Source organism: Rhincodon typus, chromosome 13 (assembly GCF_021869965.1).
Source record: "Rhincodon typus isolate 14 chromosome 13, sRhiTyp1.1, whole genome shotgun sequence".
Taxonomy (NCBI): domain Eukaryota; kingdom Metazoa; phylum Chordata; class Chondrichthyes; order Orectolobiformes; family Rhincodontidae; genus Rhincodon; species Rhincodon typus.
In genome coordinates, this window is record NC_063344.1 from 32,152,150 (window position 1) to 32,172,122 (window position 19,973).

The 19,973-nt window shown below is 42.3% G+C and overlaps 1 protein-coding gene across 1 annotated transcript in view; it reads left to right on the plus strand.

Moving 5' to 3' along the window:
• LOC109921378 (DIS3-like exonuclease 2) overlaps positions 1 to 19,973 on the plus strand; it is a 229,517-nt gene that overhangs the window by 30,419 nt on the left and 179,125 nt on the right. The window contains exons 4-6 of the mRNA XM_048604586.1: positions 1,818 to 1,957; positions 9,671 to 9,724; positions 14,546 to 14,647. Coding sequence (XP_048460543.1) covers positions 1,818 to 1,957; positions 9,671 to 9,724; positions 14,546 to 14,647 — 296 coding nt within the window. The remainder of the gene's footprint in view (positions 1 to 1,817; positions 1,958 to 9,670; positions 9,725 to 14,545; positions 14,648 to 19,973) is intronic.

Genomic DNA, 19,973 nt, shown 5'->3' on the forward strand with positions numbered 1-19,973 from the left:
ACTAGTCTGTCTCTGATGTCTTCACTTTAAGCTATCTCCAAATTCACAAAATTCTGTTAACATCTTTAAAGTTGCTATGAAACTGGGAAATAGATTCACCATCATGCTGATTGTGTTTGTGGAATCTGAATTTTCCAGCAATCACCAATGGTTTTGGTGAAAAGTGTAGGATTCCTACTATTTCTTCATCAGTTTTGAACCCCTGCTTTTCTGCCTGTATCTGACTCCTCGGGATGTTAAAAGCATTTCCAGTGCCCATGCATAATACTCGGGGATGACTACATCTGCTTCAGTTTTGTTAGCTTGAACCTAGTAATAGAATTTTTGTGTGCAGGAATTCTAATTCTCAGAATTTTCATCATATGGCTCCATGGTTTCTTAAAAAAAAAATTAAGATGTGAAAGGCCTGCGTAGCATGATGTTCCATGAAAATTTTAGCAGTATGTTGCTTCATTCAGTCTAAAACAAGGTATTACTGAGGCAGTCTCTCTTTTTTTTCCCCAAGACTAGACCCCTAGTTCAAAACATTTCTGCCTGTGTAGGGTACTCATTATGCAGTGTTCCTTCAGGGTGGAGCACATGGTGAGCTGCTTCTGCACTATTCACCTGTTCCATGGGATGAACTCTTTTTTCTTTTCACTGACTGTATCTGCTTCAGTATAGCAATGGCATCTTTTTATTTCTTCTTTTTATTGAAGTAACCCCCCGCCCCCCCAAGAATTGCAGAGAGGATCCTGTTTTTTAATGTACTAATGGATTGATCTGGTGGATCTCCAAAGAAGTTTTTATCCTTGTCGTAAGCTTTCTTTTTGTGTTAATGTTCCAAGAAGAGCCAAGAGGCTGAAGCATTGAACAGCAGGAGCGTTCTCAGGAGATGTTTACTGTACAGGTAGCAAGGTTAGACTAAGCTGTTTTTTTTGCCCAAAATGGCCAGTGATGTCACAGACTCTTAGTGACATTCCACCATACTTACGCAAATACATAACTGACTTCTACTCTCCTTTATCCTCTAGCCTTTTTCTGACTCTCCCTTCTTCTCAAAAGTATACAACCATTCAGTTTCCTCCTCCTTTTGTTTCTGGGAAAAAGTCATGAGATTCAAAATGTTACCTCTGTTTCTCACTACAGATGTTCCCAGACCTGCTAAGTTTCTTCAGCACTATTTTCATTTCAGATCTTCAGCATCTGCAGTGTCTTGTTTTTATTATAATTTATAAAGAGAAATATCCACAGGACAATGGACTTTGTGACATCCCCAAAGCACAGGTAAAATCCCAGGGAAGCACTTAATAGAAATAGAATTTGACTGACTTAGTCACTAAATTAGTGGTGGAAATATTATCCCTTATGTGTATAAACAATTCTGTTATAAAATAGTGAATCCGTTAGCATGCCAAAGAAATGCCACAAAAGGCCAGTAATTTCTTTCATCTTATTTTGCCAGAAATGCTGCAAAAACTGCCTTTTTTGTCTGAAGACAGCTTTGATGCAGTGTTCATACCTTTTGGTTTGCATTGGTTTGTATGTGTAATGCTCAAAACAATCTTTTACACATCAGTCTGAAAAAAAAATGATTCACCTAAAAAATAAGTTGCATTTATATAGCATGATTAAAAAAGGAAAAAGAACCCAAGATAGTTCACAACCAAAGTACGAGATAAATATCACAAACAGAAGTTGCTGGAAAAGATCAGGTCTGGCAGCACCCGTGAAGAGAAATCAGAGTTAATGTTTCAGGTCCAGTGACCCTTCCTTGGAGCATTTCGGTTTTTATGAGATAAGTATGCAATTTTATTGATGATTTGTTTTCTTTACAGTGGAAAATCTGGCCATACGTTCAACTCCGAATGATAAACGGAATCGAAGGAGGTCTGGCCGGGGGAAGAAGAAGATATTTGAAAATTATTTGTTAAGCAGTGATGTTTCAGTTGGCTTAAAGAGAGGAGAACTTATACAGGTAATTTATTTGAGTGGCTTGCAGATAAAAATGAAAATACTCTGACTTCCTGTTGAATCTCAAAAGTAAAACCAGTGATGCTGGATTTCGATTACACAGTGGTATAAGCCAGTTGACGTGTAGATGATTCATCAAAACTTTAAATTGATCTAGTTTAGTTATGATTGTAAAGAACGTAACATCAAAACATTGTGAACATTAATGGACCAACTGAAGGAACAGTGGCTATATTCGGCTGCAATTAATTTGCCCACTTCAATTTTAATTTGAACATTGAGAAAAGCCAGAAGTAACATACACAATAGCTGCAGTGATGTTGGTAAAACTAAATGAGAGCATAGGAAGTAGATTGTTTATCTTGCTTTAGTTTTATATCTTTTCTGCTATTATGCTCTCCCTAGCAAGATGACCTTACCTTGGAGTCTCCGTGTCTGTCGCTAAAAGCGGTTGCTGATTTTGTTGGGTGCTGTCATAAATCTGATCACTGAATCAGATGTGCTGAAAATTTCCTGAACTCTCAACAGATATGTTTGAAATCACTTATTATTTGAAATCGAAAGTCAATTTATCCAATGCATTATATGTTGATCTGTTGGTAAATTGCGCAGAGCAACAACAGATGGAATTTAATCCTGATGAGTGCAAGGTGATGCATTTTGGGATTATCTAATAAGGGAAGGATACACACAATAAATAGTAGGTTCCTAGGCTGCACTGGGGAAAAATGGGCTGTGGCGTATAAGTCCGTAGATCCTTGAAGGTGTCAGCACAGCTAGACAGGGTGTTGAAGAAGGCATACAGGATGCTTGCCTTCATTAGCTGTGGCATAGAATATAGGATCAAGGACGTCTTATTGCTGCTTTATAAAATATTGGTTGGGTCACGGATGAAATGCAGTGTGTAGTTCTGGTCACCATGCTATCGGAAGGATGTGATTGCATTGGAGAGGGTGTAGAGGAGATTCACTAGGATGTTGCCTGGGGTGAAAAGTCTCAGTTATGAGGAGAGACTGAATAAGCTGTATTTGTTTTCCCTGGAGGAGAGGAGATTATGAGCAACGTATACAAAATTGAGAGGCAGAGATTGGGTAAATCGTGAGACTCTTTTCCCATAACAGATTTAGAAGATCAGAAGGTGCAAGTTTAAGGTGAGGAGTAAGTGGTTTACAGGAAATTTTTTTCACCCAGAGGGTGGTAGAAATCTAGAACATTCTGCTAGGGTGGGTGGTGGAGACAGGTCCTCTCTCAACGTTTAATTAAGATATAGATGAGTATTCAAAATGGCAAGGCATAGGCTATGGATGAAGTGCAGGTAAATGAAATTAGTGTGTTTTGGAGTTTGTTGGTCAGCATAGACACAGTGGGTTGAAGGGTCTGTTTCTATACTGTATGACTGTATGACATGGAAGTACCATTAACTGAATTATTGGTAGATTTTGCTTGCCATTCAGTTTAATCCAATTAGTGAGGTGGTAGATATGCACGCTGAGCCAATGGGTTTGGTTGCAAATATTTCGTCACCCTGCTAGGTAACATCGTCAGTGAGCCTCTGGTGAAGCGTCAGTGTTCTGTCCCGCTTGTTAGCTATATTCCTCGGTTTGCTGGGTTGATTGGTATTACTTCTGGGTATTGTTTCTCGATGGTTTGTACACAGGGTTGAATTCAATGTGTTCGTTGATGGAGTTCCAGTTGAAATATCAGGCCTCCAGGAATTCCCTGGTTTGTCTCTGTTTGGCTTGTGTGATTTTGAATGTGTTGTCCCAGTTGAATTTGTGTCCCTCGTTGTCCGTGTGTAGTTAGACAAGTGAGAATTGGTCGTGTCTCTTGGTGGCTAGTTGGTGTTAGTTTTGCAAGGACTGTGAGATACACTACATCGGCCAAACTGGAACTGTGAGAAACACTACATCGGCCAAACTGGAACTGTGAGAAACACTACATAGGCCAAACTGGAACTGTGAGAAACACTACATAGGCCAAACTGGAAGAAAATTGACTATATGGATACCTGGACACCAACTAGCCACCAACAGACATGACCAATTTTCACTTGTGTCACTATACACAGACAACGAGGGACACGAATTCAACTGGGACGACACATTGATAATTGCACAAGCCAAACAGAGACATGCCAGGGAATTCCTGGAGGCCTGGTATGCCAACTGGAACTCCATCAACAAACACATTGAATTAGACCCTGTGTACAAACCACTGAGAAACAGAACCGGAAGAAATACCAACTGCCCCAGCAAACCGAGGCATATAAGTAACAAGCGGGACAGAACACCAACGCTTCACCGGAAGCGCACTGACGATGTTGCCTACCAGGGTGACGAAACGTTTGCAACCAAACTCACTGGCTCGGTGAGCACATCTACAACCTCATCCATGACCCGAGCTATAAATATTCTCAAACCTTAAACACCCTCAAACTAGCCCGCAGATGGGAAACAAATGCCATCCAACTAAGCGCGACCTGTGAACAACTATAGTTCCTGCTTGAATGCCTCAGAAAGCAGGTACTGCCACAAAGCTTAAGGTATAAACCACTGGTCAGCAACCTACAGGCACTGAGGACAGCTGAACAGAACAGCCGCAGAGTGATGAGTTATGATCAGCCATGCCCACAACCGCCTACACAAATGCAAGTGGGAAATTGCGTGCCACAAAGCTCTGTACTCAAACGCACTGCCCAAGAAATGATATTCACACTGGAACAAGCCATCAGTATACAGCAACAAAAGACCAGAACAAAGAAAAGAATATCCCTTCAAGAAAAACTGTCCAAAATCACCCACATCAACAACACAATTTCATAGATTAAAAACATCTCGGTCCAACCTCTCACGGGCACCGAGAAGATCATCCTAGTACAAGGACTGAATTATAATTACAGAGGTGCCAAGAAGACTGACTTCCTTGTTACACTGGAATCAACACTAAAGAACAATGGATTCAAGGAAGAAGTACAGCAGACCATCAGACAGACGATAGCCCCAACACTGAGCAAGAAAGGAATGTGGAACACATTCAACAGAGAGGAGAGGAAAGCCCTGGAAAGACTCAAGAAAGACAGGAACATTGTAATCTTACCAGCAGACAAAAGACACATGACAGTAATCCTCAAAAGAACCCAATACTTCGAGAAAGCTAACGCACTACTAGCAGATACTGACACCTACCAACAGATGGTGATGGACCTGACCCCATAGCTAGGAAACGGATTACATAAAGTACACAAAGTACACAACTCCAGGAAAAATCAGCAAGACAGACTACCAAAAAAATGAAGCTAGAGGGATCCAATTTACCCCGATTCTACTGACTCCCCCAAGGTAAACAAATTGGGGGTTCCCCTCAGATCCATTGTCTCACTGTCAGGTACGCCAACATGTAGACTTGCCAAGGAACTACAACAGAAATTAAAATACTTAGGGGACAACACTACCCACTCCATCCACTCATGCCAACGATTCCTCAACATCATCAAGTACACCAGGATAGATGAGGACATGATTATGATATCCTTCGACGTAACAGCACTATTTACATCCATAAACATCAATCTAGCCAAAGAAACAATTGCCACACTGCTAGACGAAACAAGTAAGCAGTCAACCCAGGACTCCAACAACATCAGTAAGGACACCACCATGAAACTACTAGATTTGTGACTCACAACCCATTTCACCTTTCGCCTGATATGTAGATGACACCTTTGTAATTATTAAACGCACTAAACTGGAAGAAACCCACCGACACACAAACAACATCCTTACCAGGATAAAATTCATGAAAGAAGAAGAGAACAACAACCGATTACCCTTCCTGGGTGTAATGGTAGAATGCAAAAGCAACGGGGAGCTCCAGATTAGCGTATGTAGAAAGACCACACATACGGACCAAATACTCAATTACACTAGCAACCACTCCAACACCCACAAATGGAGCTGCATCAGGACACTGTTCAAACAATATTTCAACAACCCGGAACTGCGCAAAGCAGAACAGGAACACTTATACGGGATCTTCAAAAGAAATGGCTACCCGAAAAGCACAATCCGCCATTATCTCTGAAATAGACCATAACAGGAAGACGCAACACGACCAGACTCACTAATCACCCTACCGTACATCAAGGACATTTCAGAGATGACCACAAGACTACTCACGCCCCGAGGTATCAGAGTAGCCCACAAACCGGCAACCACCCTATGACAGCTACTGACGAACATAAAGGATCCTGTACCCAAAACCGGCAAAACTGGTGTAATACAAAAAATACCATGCAAGGACTGAGAAACACTACATAGGCCAAACCAGGAAAAACATTGACTATACGAATACATGAACACCAACTCGTCATCAAGAGTCACGACCAATTACTACTTGTCCCACTACACATGGACAATGAGGGACACGAATTCAGCTGGGGCAACGCAATGATAATCGCATAAGCCAAACAGAGACATGCCAGGGAATTCCTGGAGGCTTGGTATTCGAACCAGAACTCCCTCAACAAACACATTGAATTAGACCCTGTGTACAAACCACTGAGAAATCAAAACCGGAAGTAATACTAATCACCTCAGCAAACCCAGGCAAATAAATAACCAGTGGGACAGAACACCAACACTTCACCGGAGGTGCACTGATGATGTTACTTAGCAGGGTGATGAAAAGTTTGCATCCAAACCCACCAGCTCAGCGAGCATATCTACAATCTCATCCACAATCTGAGCTACAAATCTTCTTAAAAACTTTAATCCAATTAGTCTTAAGCTGGAATTGAATTTTGGTACATGACACAAAGTAATAGACTACAGTTTTTATTTAGCACAAACTAGCATAATATAAGAAATCGGACCTGGGGAAACCTATTGGCGGCTCAAATGGCCAGTCAATATGATTATGGCTGATCATCACCTTTAACTTTTTCTCGGTTGCCTGCTCCTCTAATTCCCCAAAATTGGTCTATGTCAGTCCTAAATTTATTCAGTAATAGTATCCAGAACACTCTGGATTAAAGGCTTCCAAAGATTCACATCCCCTTAGGTGAAGAAATTTCTCCTCGTCAGTCCAACTGATTGATCTCTTTATCCTGATACTGTGCTAAACCTGCAGCTCATGGAAACAACAAATTCTTGTCTTTATAATGAATTCACCCTCTGTTGTGTTATGTGACATTACCACTGTGTTAAGTAGAATAGATTCAAAACATATCTGTGGGCAATTGGCAGCAACAGAATTACATTGCACTGCCTTTTGTAACCTCAAGTCTCACCATAACTTCTGCTGTCATTGCCATTAAGCCAGAGGACCACTGCTGGTTCAGGGAGGGTTATGAATGACACCAAGAGCTGGCGTACATAAACGTGATTTGCCAATTTGCTGAAACTGCATACTGCAAGATGACTGCTAATGTTGTGAAGTGTGAATTCCTGGCTTATAGATCGTGCTACTTTAGATTTAACGTTTATGTAATGTGAAACGACTGATTAACAAACTGGTAGTAAAGGAGTTTTGCAAAACAGTGACTATAATTTAATAGCATGTTATATTGTTCATTCTGAAACTCGTCTTAAAACTGAACAAAGGAAACTATAAAGTCATGAAGGATAAGTTAACTATTGGAGACTGTGAAAATACACGAAAAGATCTTCTAGTAGGCAGGCAATGTCGTGTATTTGAAAAGAAAGAGAAGATTCACTAGATTGATTCAAGGTATGGATGGATTCTGTTATGATATGATGTTTAGTAGGTTGGACTTATACTGATTGGTTGTTTCCCCATGTGGGTGAGTTCAGGATCAGAAGGCATAATCTCAGTAACGAGTCACTCATTTAGGATAGGAATGAGGAGAAATTCCTTCTCTTAAAGGGTAGTGAATCTGTGGAACCCTTTACTGCAGAGAGCTGGTGAGGCTGGATCGTTAAGAATATTCGAGGCTGAGATAGACAGATTTTTAATCAGTAAGGAAATCAAGAGATATGAGGAAAAAGTGGAGTTGAAGATTATTAATTTAACCATGATCTCATTGAATTGTAGAGCAGTCTTGAGGGACTGAATGGCCTACTTCTGCTCCTATGCCTTATGGTCTTGATGATTGCATGAGATCAAAGGAAGTAGATTATAAGAGTGCCAGAAAAAGGAATAAGCCTGAAGATTGGAGCAATTTGGAATCCAGCAAAGGGTATTAAGGGCTTTTAACCCATCAACCGTAAAGGAATGGGCGATATTGTTCAAGGTCACGGTGCTGTGCAACTTTGGAGGGAAATTTACAGGTTGTGGTGCTCCTAAACATCTATTGTCATTACCATTCCAGGTGGTAGGTGTTGGAAGGTGATGGGCAAGTTAGTTGCAGTGCCTTTGTAGATGGTACATACTGTTGCAACTAGGCATTGATGGAAGGAGTACATTGGAATAAAGTCAGAAATGGGATATTTGCTGATGATTGCACAGATTTCTGACTGTTCAAATACTGAAGCGGTCCATGTCCGGTTAGCAATATTCAGGCTTGTGTTGACAATTGGCAAGTAACATCCATGCCACACTAGTGCTAGGCATGACCAACTCCAACAAAGAGAGAATCTAACCATTATTCCTTGACATTTAGTGGCATTATCATAGTCAAATCCCCCACTGTCAATATTCTCAGGTTGCCATTGACCAGAAACTGAATTGGACTAACCATATAAATACTGTGGCCAGATCAGCAGGTCAAAAACTCATAATCCTGCTCAAAGTAATTCACTTCTTGACTCCCAAAAGCCTGTCTACTCTCTACAGTGCACAAGTCAGGAATGTGATGGAATACTCTCCATTTTCCTGGATGAGTGTAGCTGCAATAGTATTCAAGAAGCTTGATACCATCCAAGACAAAGCTTTCCATTTGATTGGCACCACATCCACAAGCATTCACTCACTCCTCCACCAATGCCATGTGTACCATATCCAAGACACACTGCAATAACTCACCAAGTCTGCTTAGACTGCACCTTTTAAACCGATGACCACTACCATCTTAAAGGGCGAGGGCAGCAAATACATGGGAGCACCAACACCTGCAAGTTCCCAACCAAGCCACTCTTAATTCTGAAATCTATTACTGTTCCATCAGAGCAACTGGGTCAAAATCCTGGAACTCCCTCCTTAAGGGCATTGTAGATGCCCTGCACCAAATAGATAGCAGTTCAAGAAGGCATCACCTTCTGAAGGGCAGTAGGATTTGAAGTAAATGCTGGCCCAACAGCCATGCCCACATCTCATGAATGAATAAAAAGAAACCTTTCAAGAGCTGCTCTTTGGTTTGTTGGAGAACCTTTCTTTGTTAGAAAATAATTAACCAAAGTATATATTATTATAGACTACAGTATCTTTTGCATTTATCTTGTGCTTTACATGATCTCAGGACCATTACTATGTGCTTTATAACTGATGAAATGTAGTCACTGTCGTAATGTTGAGCCAATCCAGTGAAAAGAAAGTGTTATTTTGGTAACCATTTAATACAACCAATTTTTTAATTTCCAATTTTTATACGCTCTTCATATGCTTTTATAGATTGTTGAAAATTATAATTGTCATCCATGCTGAGTTATTGGTTAACGTTAAAATGAAAAAAGTTATGTGAAGCAGTCAATGTTAGATAAATTGTTCCAAATGAAATTGTTTGAAAAATTAAAATCGGCACTTTTTCCATTGGCATTTACAGGGTCCACTGAGAGTAAATCCGAAAAATTACCAGGAGGCTTTTGTTCCTTCTCCTGTAAGTAAAGATAAGTTAAAGCTAATTTTGGCACAATTCTCCCTTCCTCTTGTAGATCAATGCAGTTTAGTGTAGTCTATTGTTTCAGAAATGGTGTGTTAAATACTTTCTCTCTCGTAGTATATTTTTACATAAGACGTTGAAGTAAATTTTGGTTTTCTTTGTGGTATTGCATGAATGATGCTGTTTTGTAATTTCACTACACAATGTTTGCCAAATAAAGCAGAGCAGCAACAAAAATTCTGCACAATTAGCTATGGATTGTCTTCTACAATATTTGCTGCAATCACTAGACATATTCCACACATTTCTATGAAACCAGTAAATCTTTTTAATTTTAAGTACTTGCTTACATTTATGTTGAGTGTCTCACTTTTCTCAATGTACGGCCATTTATCACTTTAAGTATGGCTTTATGTGCACATTATCTACAGCAAATGCTGGACGTACTTAGCACGTTAGATAGCTCACTTGGTGAGAAACCGTGCTTTTGTTCCAGGCTGATGCTGACCCTTCATCAGAATATGGGAAAAAGAGAAATGTCATGGCATTTGAAGAAATGAAAAAGGAGGTGGAGGAGGAGCAAAGGGAAGGTTTGTTATTGGATAGAAGGCAGAAGAGATTTAAATGGCAAAATGTTTTGTGGCAATGGGTAAAGAAAAGACACAAAGATGTGCGCAGATATGGTGTGAATGACTGGACAGCAGCTGTTCAAATACAAAATGAAGGAAGAAAGAAGGATGCGGTAGAAACGAAGCCAGCAAAAAAAAAAATGGAACTAGAGATGATGATCTAAAATTGTTGAGTTCAGCAAGCTGTAGACATCACTTAGGAAGATGGGGTGTTGTTCATGAAGACCGAAAGAACTGTGGATGCTGTAAATCAGAAACAAAAACAGAAGTTGCTGGAAAAGCTCAGCAGGTCTGGCAGTATCTGTGAAGCGAAATCTGAGTTAACGTTTCAGGTCCAGTGATCCTTCCTCGGCATTGATTGTAGCTAGGGAAATATTGGTTTATAAGCAGTGGGTAAGATGGGGGGAGGGGTTAAGGAGTAAACGATAGGTGGGGATAGAGCCCCAAGAGAGAGAAGAATAGTTGGACAGACAAAGGAGCTGTTAATGGAAACTGTTAGTGGCTAACAATAGGTAGTGTGTAATGGCAGACTATATCATAACAAGGCCTGGTGTGTGGGGTGGCTGCTAGGACATGGGATGTTGAGTCTGGAGGGGTGCAGGGTACCCCAGTGGAAAATGAGGTGTTGTTCTTCCAGCTTGTGTTGAGCTTCGCTGGAACACTGCAGCAAGCCTGAGACAGAGATGTTGGCCAGGGAACAGAATGGTGTGTTAAAGTGGTAGGCAACTGGAAGCTCCAGCGTTTTTCTGTGAGCAGAACGTAGATGTTCTGTAAAGCGGTCACCCAGTCTACGCTTCATTTCCCCAATGTAGAGGAGAGCACATTGTGAGTGGCGAATGCAGCAGACTAGATTCTGGGAAGTGCTGCTTCACTGGAAGGTATATTTGGGCCTTGAATGCTGAGGAGCGAGGAGGTAAATGGGCAGGTGTTACACCTATATTGGTTGCAGGGGAAGGTGCTGTGGGGCTGTGAGAGGGTGCTGGGAGTGAAGGAAGAGTGGACTAGGAGGTACTGGAGGGAACGGTCCCTATGGAAGGTGGACAAGGGAGGGCAGGGGAGGGGAATATGTGTCTGGTGGTGTCATCTTGTTGGAGGTGGCAGAAATGGCAGCTGTTGATCTTCTGGATATGGATAGAGGAACCCTATCAATGTTGTGGGAGGGAAATCAATGTTGTGGGAGGGACGAGACGGGTTGAGGGCAGAGGTGCAGGAGTTGGTTCAGACCCGGCTGAGAGCCCTATTAACAATGGTGCTGGAGAATCCTTGTATAAGGAAGAAGGTGGATATTTTGGAGGCTCCCTTGTCGAAGTGGGCCTCATCAGAACATATGCAATGGAGACTGAGAAACTGGGAAAATGGAATGGCGTCTTTACAGGAAGCTGGGTGCGAGGACATATTGTCCAGGTCGCTGTGAGAGTCAGTGGGTTTATAGTGGATATTGGTGGCCAATCTGGCCCCAGAAATGGAAACAGATGTTGAGGAAGGGAAGGGAGGAGTCAGAGATAGACCAACTGAAAGTGAGGGCAGAATGGAAACTGGAAGCGAAATTGATGAACTTTTCCAAATCCAAATGAGACAGGGAAGCAGCACCGATGATAGAAAGAATTGTGGGTGGAGGCCAGAATAGGACTGGAACAAGGAATGTTCCATGTACCCCACGGAGAGGCAGGCATAACGCCACCCCTCTGACCCGAAAAAAATGAGAGGAGTTAAGAGTTGTTGAGAGTGAAGATGAGCTTGGCCAAGCGGAGGAGTGTGGTGATGGGTGGGGATGGCTCAGGCCTCCGCTTCAGGAAGAGGCGAGAGCCCTGAGACCCTCCTGGTGTAAAGGGATTGCATGTCCGTGGTAAATAGGAGGCAGCTGGAGCCTGCAAACTGGAAATTCCGAAACTGGCGTAAAACGTTAGAGGAAAAGCGGATTAAAGTGGACAGGGAGTGGACTAGGAGAGAAAAGACTGAGTCAAGATAGGAAGATATGAGTTCTGTGGGGCAGGAGCAGGCTGAAACAATGGGTCTGCTGGGCAGTCCTGTTTGTGGATTTTTGGAAGGAGGTAGATGCAAACTGTGTGGAACTGGGGGACTGTCAGCTTGGAGGCAGCTGAGGGGAGATCACCCGATGAAATGAGGTCAATGACTGTAGTTTTATACAATGGCCTGATGTGCCATGGTGGGGTCACGATCGAGGGGAAGATAGGAGGAGGTATCTGAGAGCTGGTGCTTAGCCTCATTATTTACTCCTTTGTCGTCCAACTGTTGTTCTGTCTGTTTGGGCTCAATCCCCACCTATTGTTTACTCCATACCCCCTTCACCCCCATCTGCTGCATATAAACCGACATTTTCCTAGCTACCAACAGTTCTGAGGAAGGGTCATCAGACCCAAAATGTTAGCTCTGATTTCACTTCACAGATGCTGCCAGATCTGTTGAGTTTTTCCAGCAACTTCTGTTCTTGTTGTTGTTCATGAAGCTTAGGTTGAATTTAAGTGGAACGCATTAGCAGGCCAAGGGCAGAAACATCACAGTGGGAGCAGTAAGGAGAATTAACATGCTAAATGACAGGATGCTTATGATATGGCTTGTGGACTGACTAGAGACTTTGTGCAAAGGAGTCACCCAATCTATAGTTGGTCTCTCCACCATAATGGGGAGTTGGTGGCGTAGTCAAAATGTTACTGGGTTCGTAATCCAGAGGCCCAAGCTATGGGGTCTTGGGTTCAAATCTCACCATGGCACCTGGTGGAATTTAAATTCAAATAATAACAATTCCGACATTATAAAGCTCGTCAGTAATGGTGTCAGTAATGATTGTTGTAAAAACCCACTGGTTCACTAATTCCTTTCGGCAAGGAAATATGCCTTCTTTACCTGGTCTGGCCTACGTATGACTCTGAGACTCACAGCAATGTGCTTGACTCTTAACTGTCCTCTGAAAATGCTTAACAAGCCACTCAGTTCAAGGGCAATTGGGGATTATCAACAAATGCTGGCTTTGCTAGTGATGCCCACGTCCCATGAAAGAATAAAAAAAGGTCGCGAAACTACATAGCAGTATACTAACTTCAAAGAAGCACATTGAATTATGTCTAACTTGAAAGCACTGATAAAAAAAGTAGGATGTAATGGGCAAGTATTGCATCTCTTACACTTTCTTAGTAAAGTGCCATTGGATTATTTCCATGTCAGGTTAATGAATGGGAAGTATAATCACTGTTACTTCACTGACTTGGGGTCAAAATTTTAAAACTCCTGCCCTAACAACATTGTGGATGCAAGTATACTAAATGGACTACAGCAGTACAAGAAGGCAACTCATCACAACCTTCTCCAGAGCAATTAGGGGCAGGGAATAAATGTTGGCTGAGTTATTGAAGCGTTGGTTTTATCAAGCAGTTTTATGGGCATATATGTATTGTATGGCGGCGGAATTATTCCGTGTAGATGTGAAACAAAGTTTTCCTATAATACAGTTAATTCTGTCTTTGTACGGATAATGAGGAAACTGGCCTTGGCAGTACTGCAAAATCATCATCTTCAGCCAGAAGTTGTGATTTTACATTTGATCCTCCCAGTGAATGTGAGCATTGGTAATTCTGTCTTGCTTGTGTTACTTCCTGATTGGTTAGAAACGGCAAAGCAGGTTAGAGTTCATTCTAATTGGTTTAACTTTCCGTGGTGTAAAGCAACTACTTGGAACAAGTTTCATGCCTTTTTCAAGATATCAAGGGACCAATGAGTGGTTCAACCCAACAGCCCTCCAGGATTGCTTACAGTTCTTGATATAGATATATTGTATTTCTTAATTGGTTGTGATGACTGAGAAAATGAGAGAGAATGGTGAATTACTCTCATTGGTTAGTGTTCTTCCTTCTTTGTCTAAAATTGTCTTTATTCCCCTGACTTGGATAATTCTGTTGTTTATTGAACATGATTTGGGGTGCCTGCTGTTTTTTGTGGCATGGTGCTGATTCAGATTTTGGGAAAAGTCCTGACAAGACTGTCCAATTTAAATCAAATGTACACAGATGTACATAGTCAACTAACTGCAGAATACACAAACTTCATAGTGGTTATGGCCATACATGATACCATTTCTGTGCATCCTACTTCTTTAATGCTAATCCAATGTTCTTTGACATTATCTTGATTTTATAGCTTTTATCACTAATTCCTTTAAAATTGTTGCTTTCAGGATGGAAACAGAGACATTTTTATCAATGGTATCATTTCCCGAAATAGAGCCTTGAACGGTGACATAGTGGTGGTAAAGCTCCTGCCTAAAGAGAAGTGGAAGGTAAGTTTCAGATATAAAATGAAAAATAATTTTTTTTCTCGTCACCCCTAAACCTACCAGTAGCAGTTCCAAACATCTGGAAATTCTGAGTAGCAATTAGGTGCTTGCGCAAAGGCAGAATTTAATCCGGTTGACTGGGGTCCTGCCTGCTGTCTTATCTAGAGAGCCTTACTTATCAAGCATTTGAGTGGACAGTAATATGTCTTCGCCAGAATCAAATACGCCGGGGGTGGAAATACTATCCATGAAAAACTACTGCCCTCAAAGCCTGGTAAATGTTTCTTGGAGGCTGCATCACTTGGAGCAGTGGTGGAACTGAACCCACCAAAGGCCCAGGATCAACGTGGTACCCAGATCACAGGTTGGTGAGAGGGAGTTTGGACGTGGACGTTGGGAGCAGGGATAGGGTTGTGGCATTTACCACCAAGTCCTTCAATCAGACACTGAGCGTCTGACAATGAGGAATTCATTCATGGAGCTGCAAGCAAACTGATGGGTTTGCTCCTCTGGTTCCCCGTGTGATGATTCCTTTCTGTTGCAAGTTGAATGCCAAAGGCAGCGAGATAAGGCCCATAAATGGACATTAATTGCTTTGAATTGGTAGCAGGGTAGGAGGGAAGATGGTCCATGAGCTTCCATACCCTAAACTTAAGGTTGGCACGATTTGCACTTCCAAACTGCCTTTGGGGAAGGTATTAAATTGCGTAAATAACCTATTTTTTACTGATAACAGTTAAAATTATCCATGTGGTAGCTATTATATGGAAAGTATGAACTTGGTCTGTCAAAAGCTAGCTTAGGATTTTAACTGAATTTTATCAGTTTTTTTGAGAAGACTTTTTTTTTCCACTGGTGGGATGTGGGTGTCACTGAGCCAACATTTATTGCCCAGCCCTGGTTGCCCATGAGGTTCAAGGTGGTGACATTCAAGCCTTCTTGAACCGCTGAAGTCCATTTGGATAGGTATGCCCCCAATACCATTATGGAGGGTATTCCAGGATTTTGACCCAGTAACAGTGAAAGAATAGAAATATTTCCACGTCAGGACGGTGAGTGGCTTGGAGTAGAACTAGTAGGTGGTGCTGTTCCCATCTATGTACTGTCTTTGTCCTTCTAGATGGAAGTGGTCATGAGTTTGGAAGGTGCTGTCTGGGATCTTTGAATATCTGCAGTGCATCTTGGAGATAGCAGACACTGCTGCTCCTGAGCATTGGTGGTGGAGTAACTGACTGGCACCATATCCATAAACAACCAAGTAGGCTGCTTTCTAACTGGATGATATTAAGCTTCTTGGGTGTTGTTGGTGCTGCACCTATCCAGGCAAGTGGGGAGTATTCCATCACACTCCTGACTTGTGCCTTGTAGATGGTGGACAGACTCTGGCGAGTCAGAAGATGAGTTACTTACCTCTGACCTGCTTGTTAAGTGACTGTATTTATATGGCGAGCCCAGTTGAATCTCTGATCAGTGGTAACTGTGAATATATTAATAGAGTGGGATTCAGTGACGGTATTGAATTTCAAGAGGCAGTGGTTACATAGTTCCTTATTGGAGATTAATGGCACTTGTGTTACTTGCCACTTGTCAACCCAAGCCTGAAGATTGTCTTGATAATGTTGCATGTGAACATGAGCTGCTTCAGTATCTCCGGAGTCGTGAATGGTGCTGAACATTGTGCAATCGTTAGTGAACATCCCCACTTATGACCTTATTATGGAGGGAAGGTCATTGATGAAGCAGCTGAAGATGATTGGGCCTAGAACACTGGGGAACACCTGCAGAGATGTCCTGGAGCTGAGATGACTGACCTTCTAAAATCACAACAATCTTTCTTTGTGCTAGGTATGACTCCAACCAGGGAAGAGTTTGCCCTCTGATTCCCATCGAGTCTAATTTTGCTAGGGCTCCTTATATCGCACTCAGTCAAATGCAACCTTGATATCAAGGGCAGTCATTCTCACTCATCTCAGAAATTCAGCTCTTTTGTCCATGTTTGAACCAAGGCTGTAATGAGGTCAGGAGCTGAGTGACCCTGGCGGAACCCAAACTGGGCTTTATAGAGCAGGTTATTGCTGAGTAGGTGCTGCTTGATAGCCTTGACACCTTCCTTCACTTATTGGTAAATCGTCTCAAGCACAGAACATTTCTCTTACTTGGGAAGCTACCTCTCATCTAAGGCTGACATTGATGCAGAGATTGAATATCACATTGAATCTGTGAGCGCAGCCTTCAGATGAGAGTCTTCGACATGACATCCGTGCTAATACCAAGAACCTGGTGTGTAAGCCGATCATTCTTCCAACTCTTCTATATGGCTCCAAATCTAGACTGTCTGTAGATGCTACCTCAAGAAGCTTAAGAAGTACCATCAAAGCTGTCTGAGACAGATTCTCTGCATCAGCTGGGAAGACCGGTAAACTAACAACAACCTTGAAGCAGCTAATAGCAATAGCATCAAGGCCACGATCATCTTAAACCAACTCCAGTGGGCTGGCGACATGCTCCAATTGCCTGAGTTCTGACTACCAAAGCAGATCACATTTGCCCAGCTCGACCAAGGTGCTTGAATGTGAAGAGGACAATGGAAGCAATTCGGAGACTTCTTGAAGGCTTCTCTCAAGAAATGCAGCATAGATATTAACATATGGGAGACCCTCGTTCAGGAGAAATTGACTTGGAGGAAGCTCCTATATGAAGGGATGTAATTCTTTAAGAATACCCATCAGCAAGAGAAAGTACAGAAAAGAAACCAGTTAAAGGGATACTACCAATCTCAAGGTCAAGGAGCAATTACACCTCCCGGAAACCCCTGCCAAATGTGTGGTTGGAGATGTGGCTGCAGGATTGCTCTCGGAAGCACCCATCGAACCTGTGACCAGTGACCATTTCTTTGGTGCACAATCGTACTTATTAGTGAGTGATTGCCAAGCACCTTCACTCTACTGATGATTGAGGCAAGACTGATGAGCCCAAATTGGCTGTGTTGTATTTATCATGCTTTTCGTGCATGGGACATGTATCTGGACAATTTTCCACATTTGTTGGTTAGATGCCAGTGTTGCAACTGTGCTGGAACAGCTTGGCTAGGGGTGTGTCAATTCTGGACCACAAGTCTTCAGTACTATTACCAAAATGTTGTCAGGGCTCATAGCCTTTGCAGAATCCAGTGCCTCTAACCATTTCTTGATGTCATGTGGAGTGAATTGAATTACTGAAGACTGGTATCTGGGATGCTGGGGACCACTGGAGGAGACCTAGATGGATCATCTACTTGGCATATCTGACTGAAGATTTTTGCAAATACTTCAGTGTTATCTTTTATATTACTGGACTTTCCCATCATTGAAATAGGGATATATGTGACGCTTCCTTCTCCGGTGGTTTGTTTGATTGCCCACAACTATTCATGACTAGATGTGGCAAGACTGCAGAACTTAAATCTGATCTGCTGGTAGGTTGCTTAACTCTATTTATCGCTTGCTGATCATGCTGTTTGGCATGCAAGTAGTTTTGTTTTGTAGATTCACTGGATTGACACTTCATTTGTAGGTATATAGAACATAGAACAGTACAGCAGAGTACAGGCCCACGATGTTGTGCCGAACTTTTACACTAATCCTAAGTTCTATCTAACCTCCACCCCTACCTTATACTATCATCCATATGCCTACCTAATAGCTGCTTAAATGCCTCTAATGAGGCCGACTCCACTAACCTCTCCGGCAATGCATTCCACACCCCGTCCACTCTCTGAGGAAAGAACCTACCTCTGATGTCTCCCCTATATCTACCTCCACTCACTTTAAAACTATGCCCCTTCGTAATAGCTACCTCCCACCCTAGGAAAAAGTTTTTGGCTGTCCGCTCTATCTATACGTCTGATCAGTTTGTACACCTCTATCAAGTCACCTCTCATCATTCGTCGTTCTAAAGAGAAAAGCCCTATCTCTCTCAACCTTTTCTCATAAGACCTTTCCTCCATTCCAGGCAACATCCTGGTAAATCGCCTCTGCACATTTTCCAACGCTTCCACATCTTTCCTGTAATGAGGCAACCAGAACTGGACACAATATTCCAGATTTGGCTGAACCAGGCTTTTGTACAGCTGGAGCATAACTTCAAGGCCCTTGAACTTAATCCATCTATTAATGAAAGCTAACACGCCATGCGCCTTCCTAACAACTCTATCCACCTGGGTGGCAGCTTTCAGGGTACTGTGGACAAGAACCCCAAGATCCCTCTGCCCCTCCACACTCCCAAGAATCTTTCCGTTAACCCTGTATTCAGCTTTCACATTTGTCCTTCCAAAATGATTCACCTCACACTTTTCAGGGTTAAACTCCATCTGCCACTTCTCAGCCCAGCTCTGCATCCTATCAATGTCCCTTTGTAACCTAGAACAGCCCTCCGCACTATCCACAACTCGACCCACCTTCATGTGGTCCGCGAACTTACTAATCCACCCTTCCACTCCCTCATCCAAATCATTTACAAAAATCACAAATAGAAGAGGACCAAGAACAGATCCTTGTGGTACACCACTCATAACTGAGCACCATGTTGAATATTTTCCATCCACTACCACCCTTTGTCTTCTAAGAGTCAGCCAATTATGAATCCAATCTGCCACATTTCCCCGTATCCCATGCCTCCTTACCTTTTGCATGAGCCTACCATGGGGAACCTTATCAAATGCCTTACTTAAATCCATGTATACCACATCCACTGCTCTACCTTCATCCACGTGTTAGGTCACGTCTTCAAAGAATTCAGTAAGGTTTGTGAGGCATGATCTACCCCTCACAAATCCATGCTGACCATCACAAATCAAGCTGTGCCTTTCCACGTGATCATAAATCGTACCTCTCAGAGCCTTTTCCAATAATTTGCCCACCACTGATGTAAGACTAACTGGCCTGTAATTTCCGAGGTTATCCCTGTTCCCTTTTTTGAACAAGGGAATGATGTTTGCCTCTCTCCAATCTTCTGGCACGATACCTGTGGACAGTGAGGACGAAAAGATCATCGCCAAAGGCCCTGCGATCTCTTCTCGCTTCCCATGGAATCCTTGGATAAATCCCATCAGGTCCGGGGGACTTATCTATCTTCAAGTTCCTCAAAATTTCTAGTACGTCTTCCTTACTAACATCTACCTCCTCTAGCCTACCAGCCTGTTTCACAACGTCCTCCTCTACAACTAGGTCCCTCTCAGTTGTGAATACCGAAGAAAAGTATTCATTAAGGACCTCTCCTATCTCTTTAGGCTCCGTGCACAAATTCCCTTTACAATCCTTGATCGGTCCTCCCTTTCTCTGGTCATTCATTT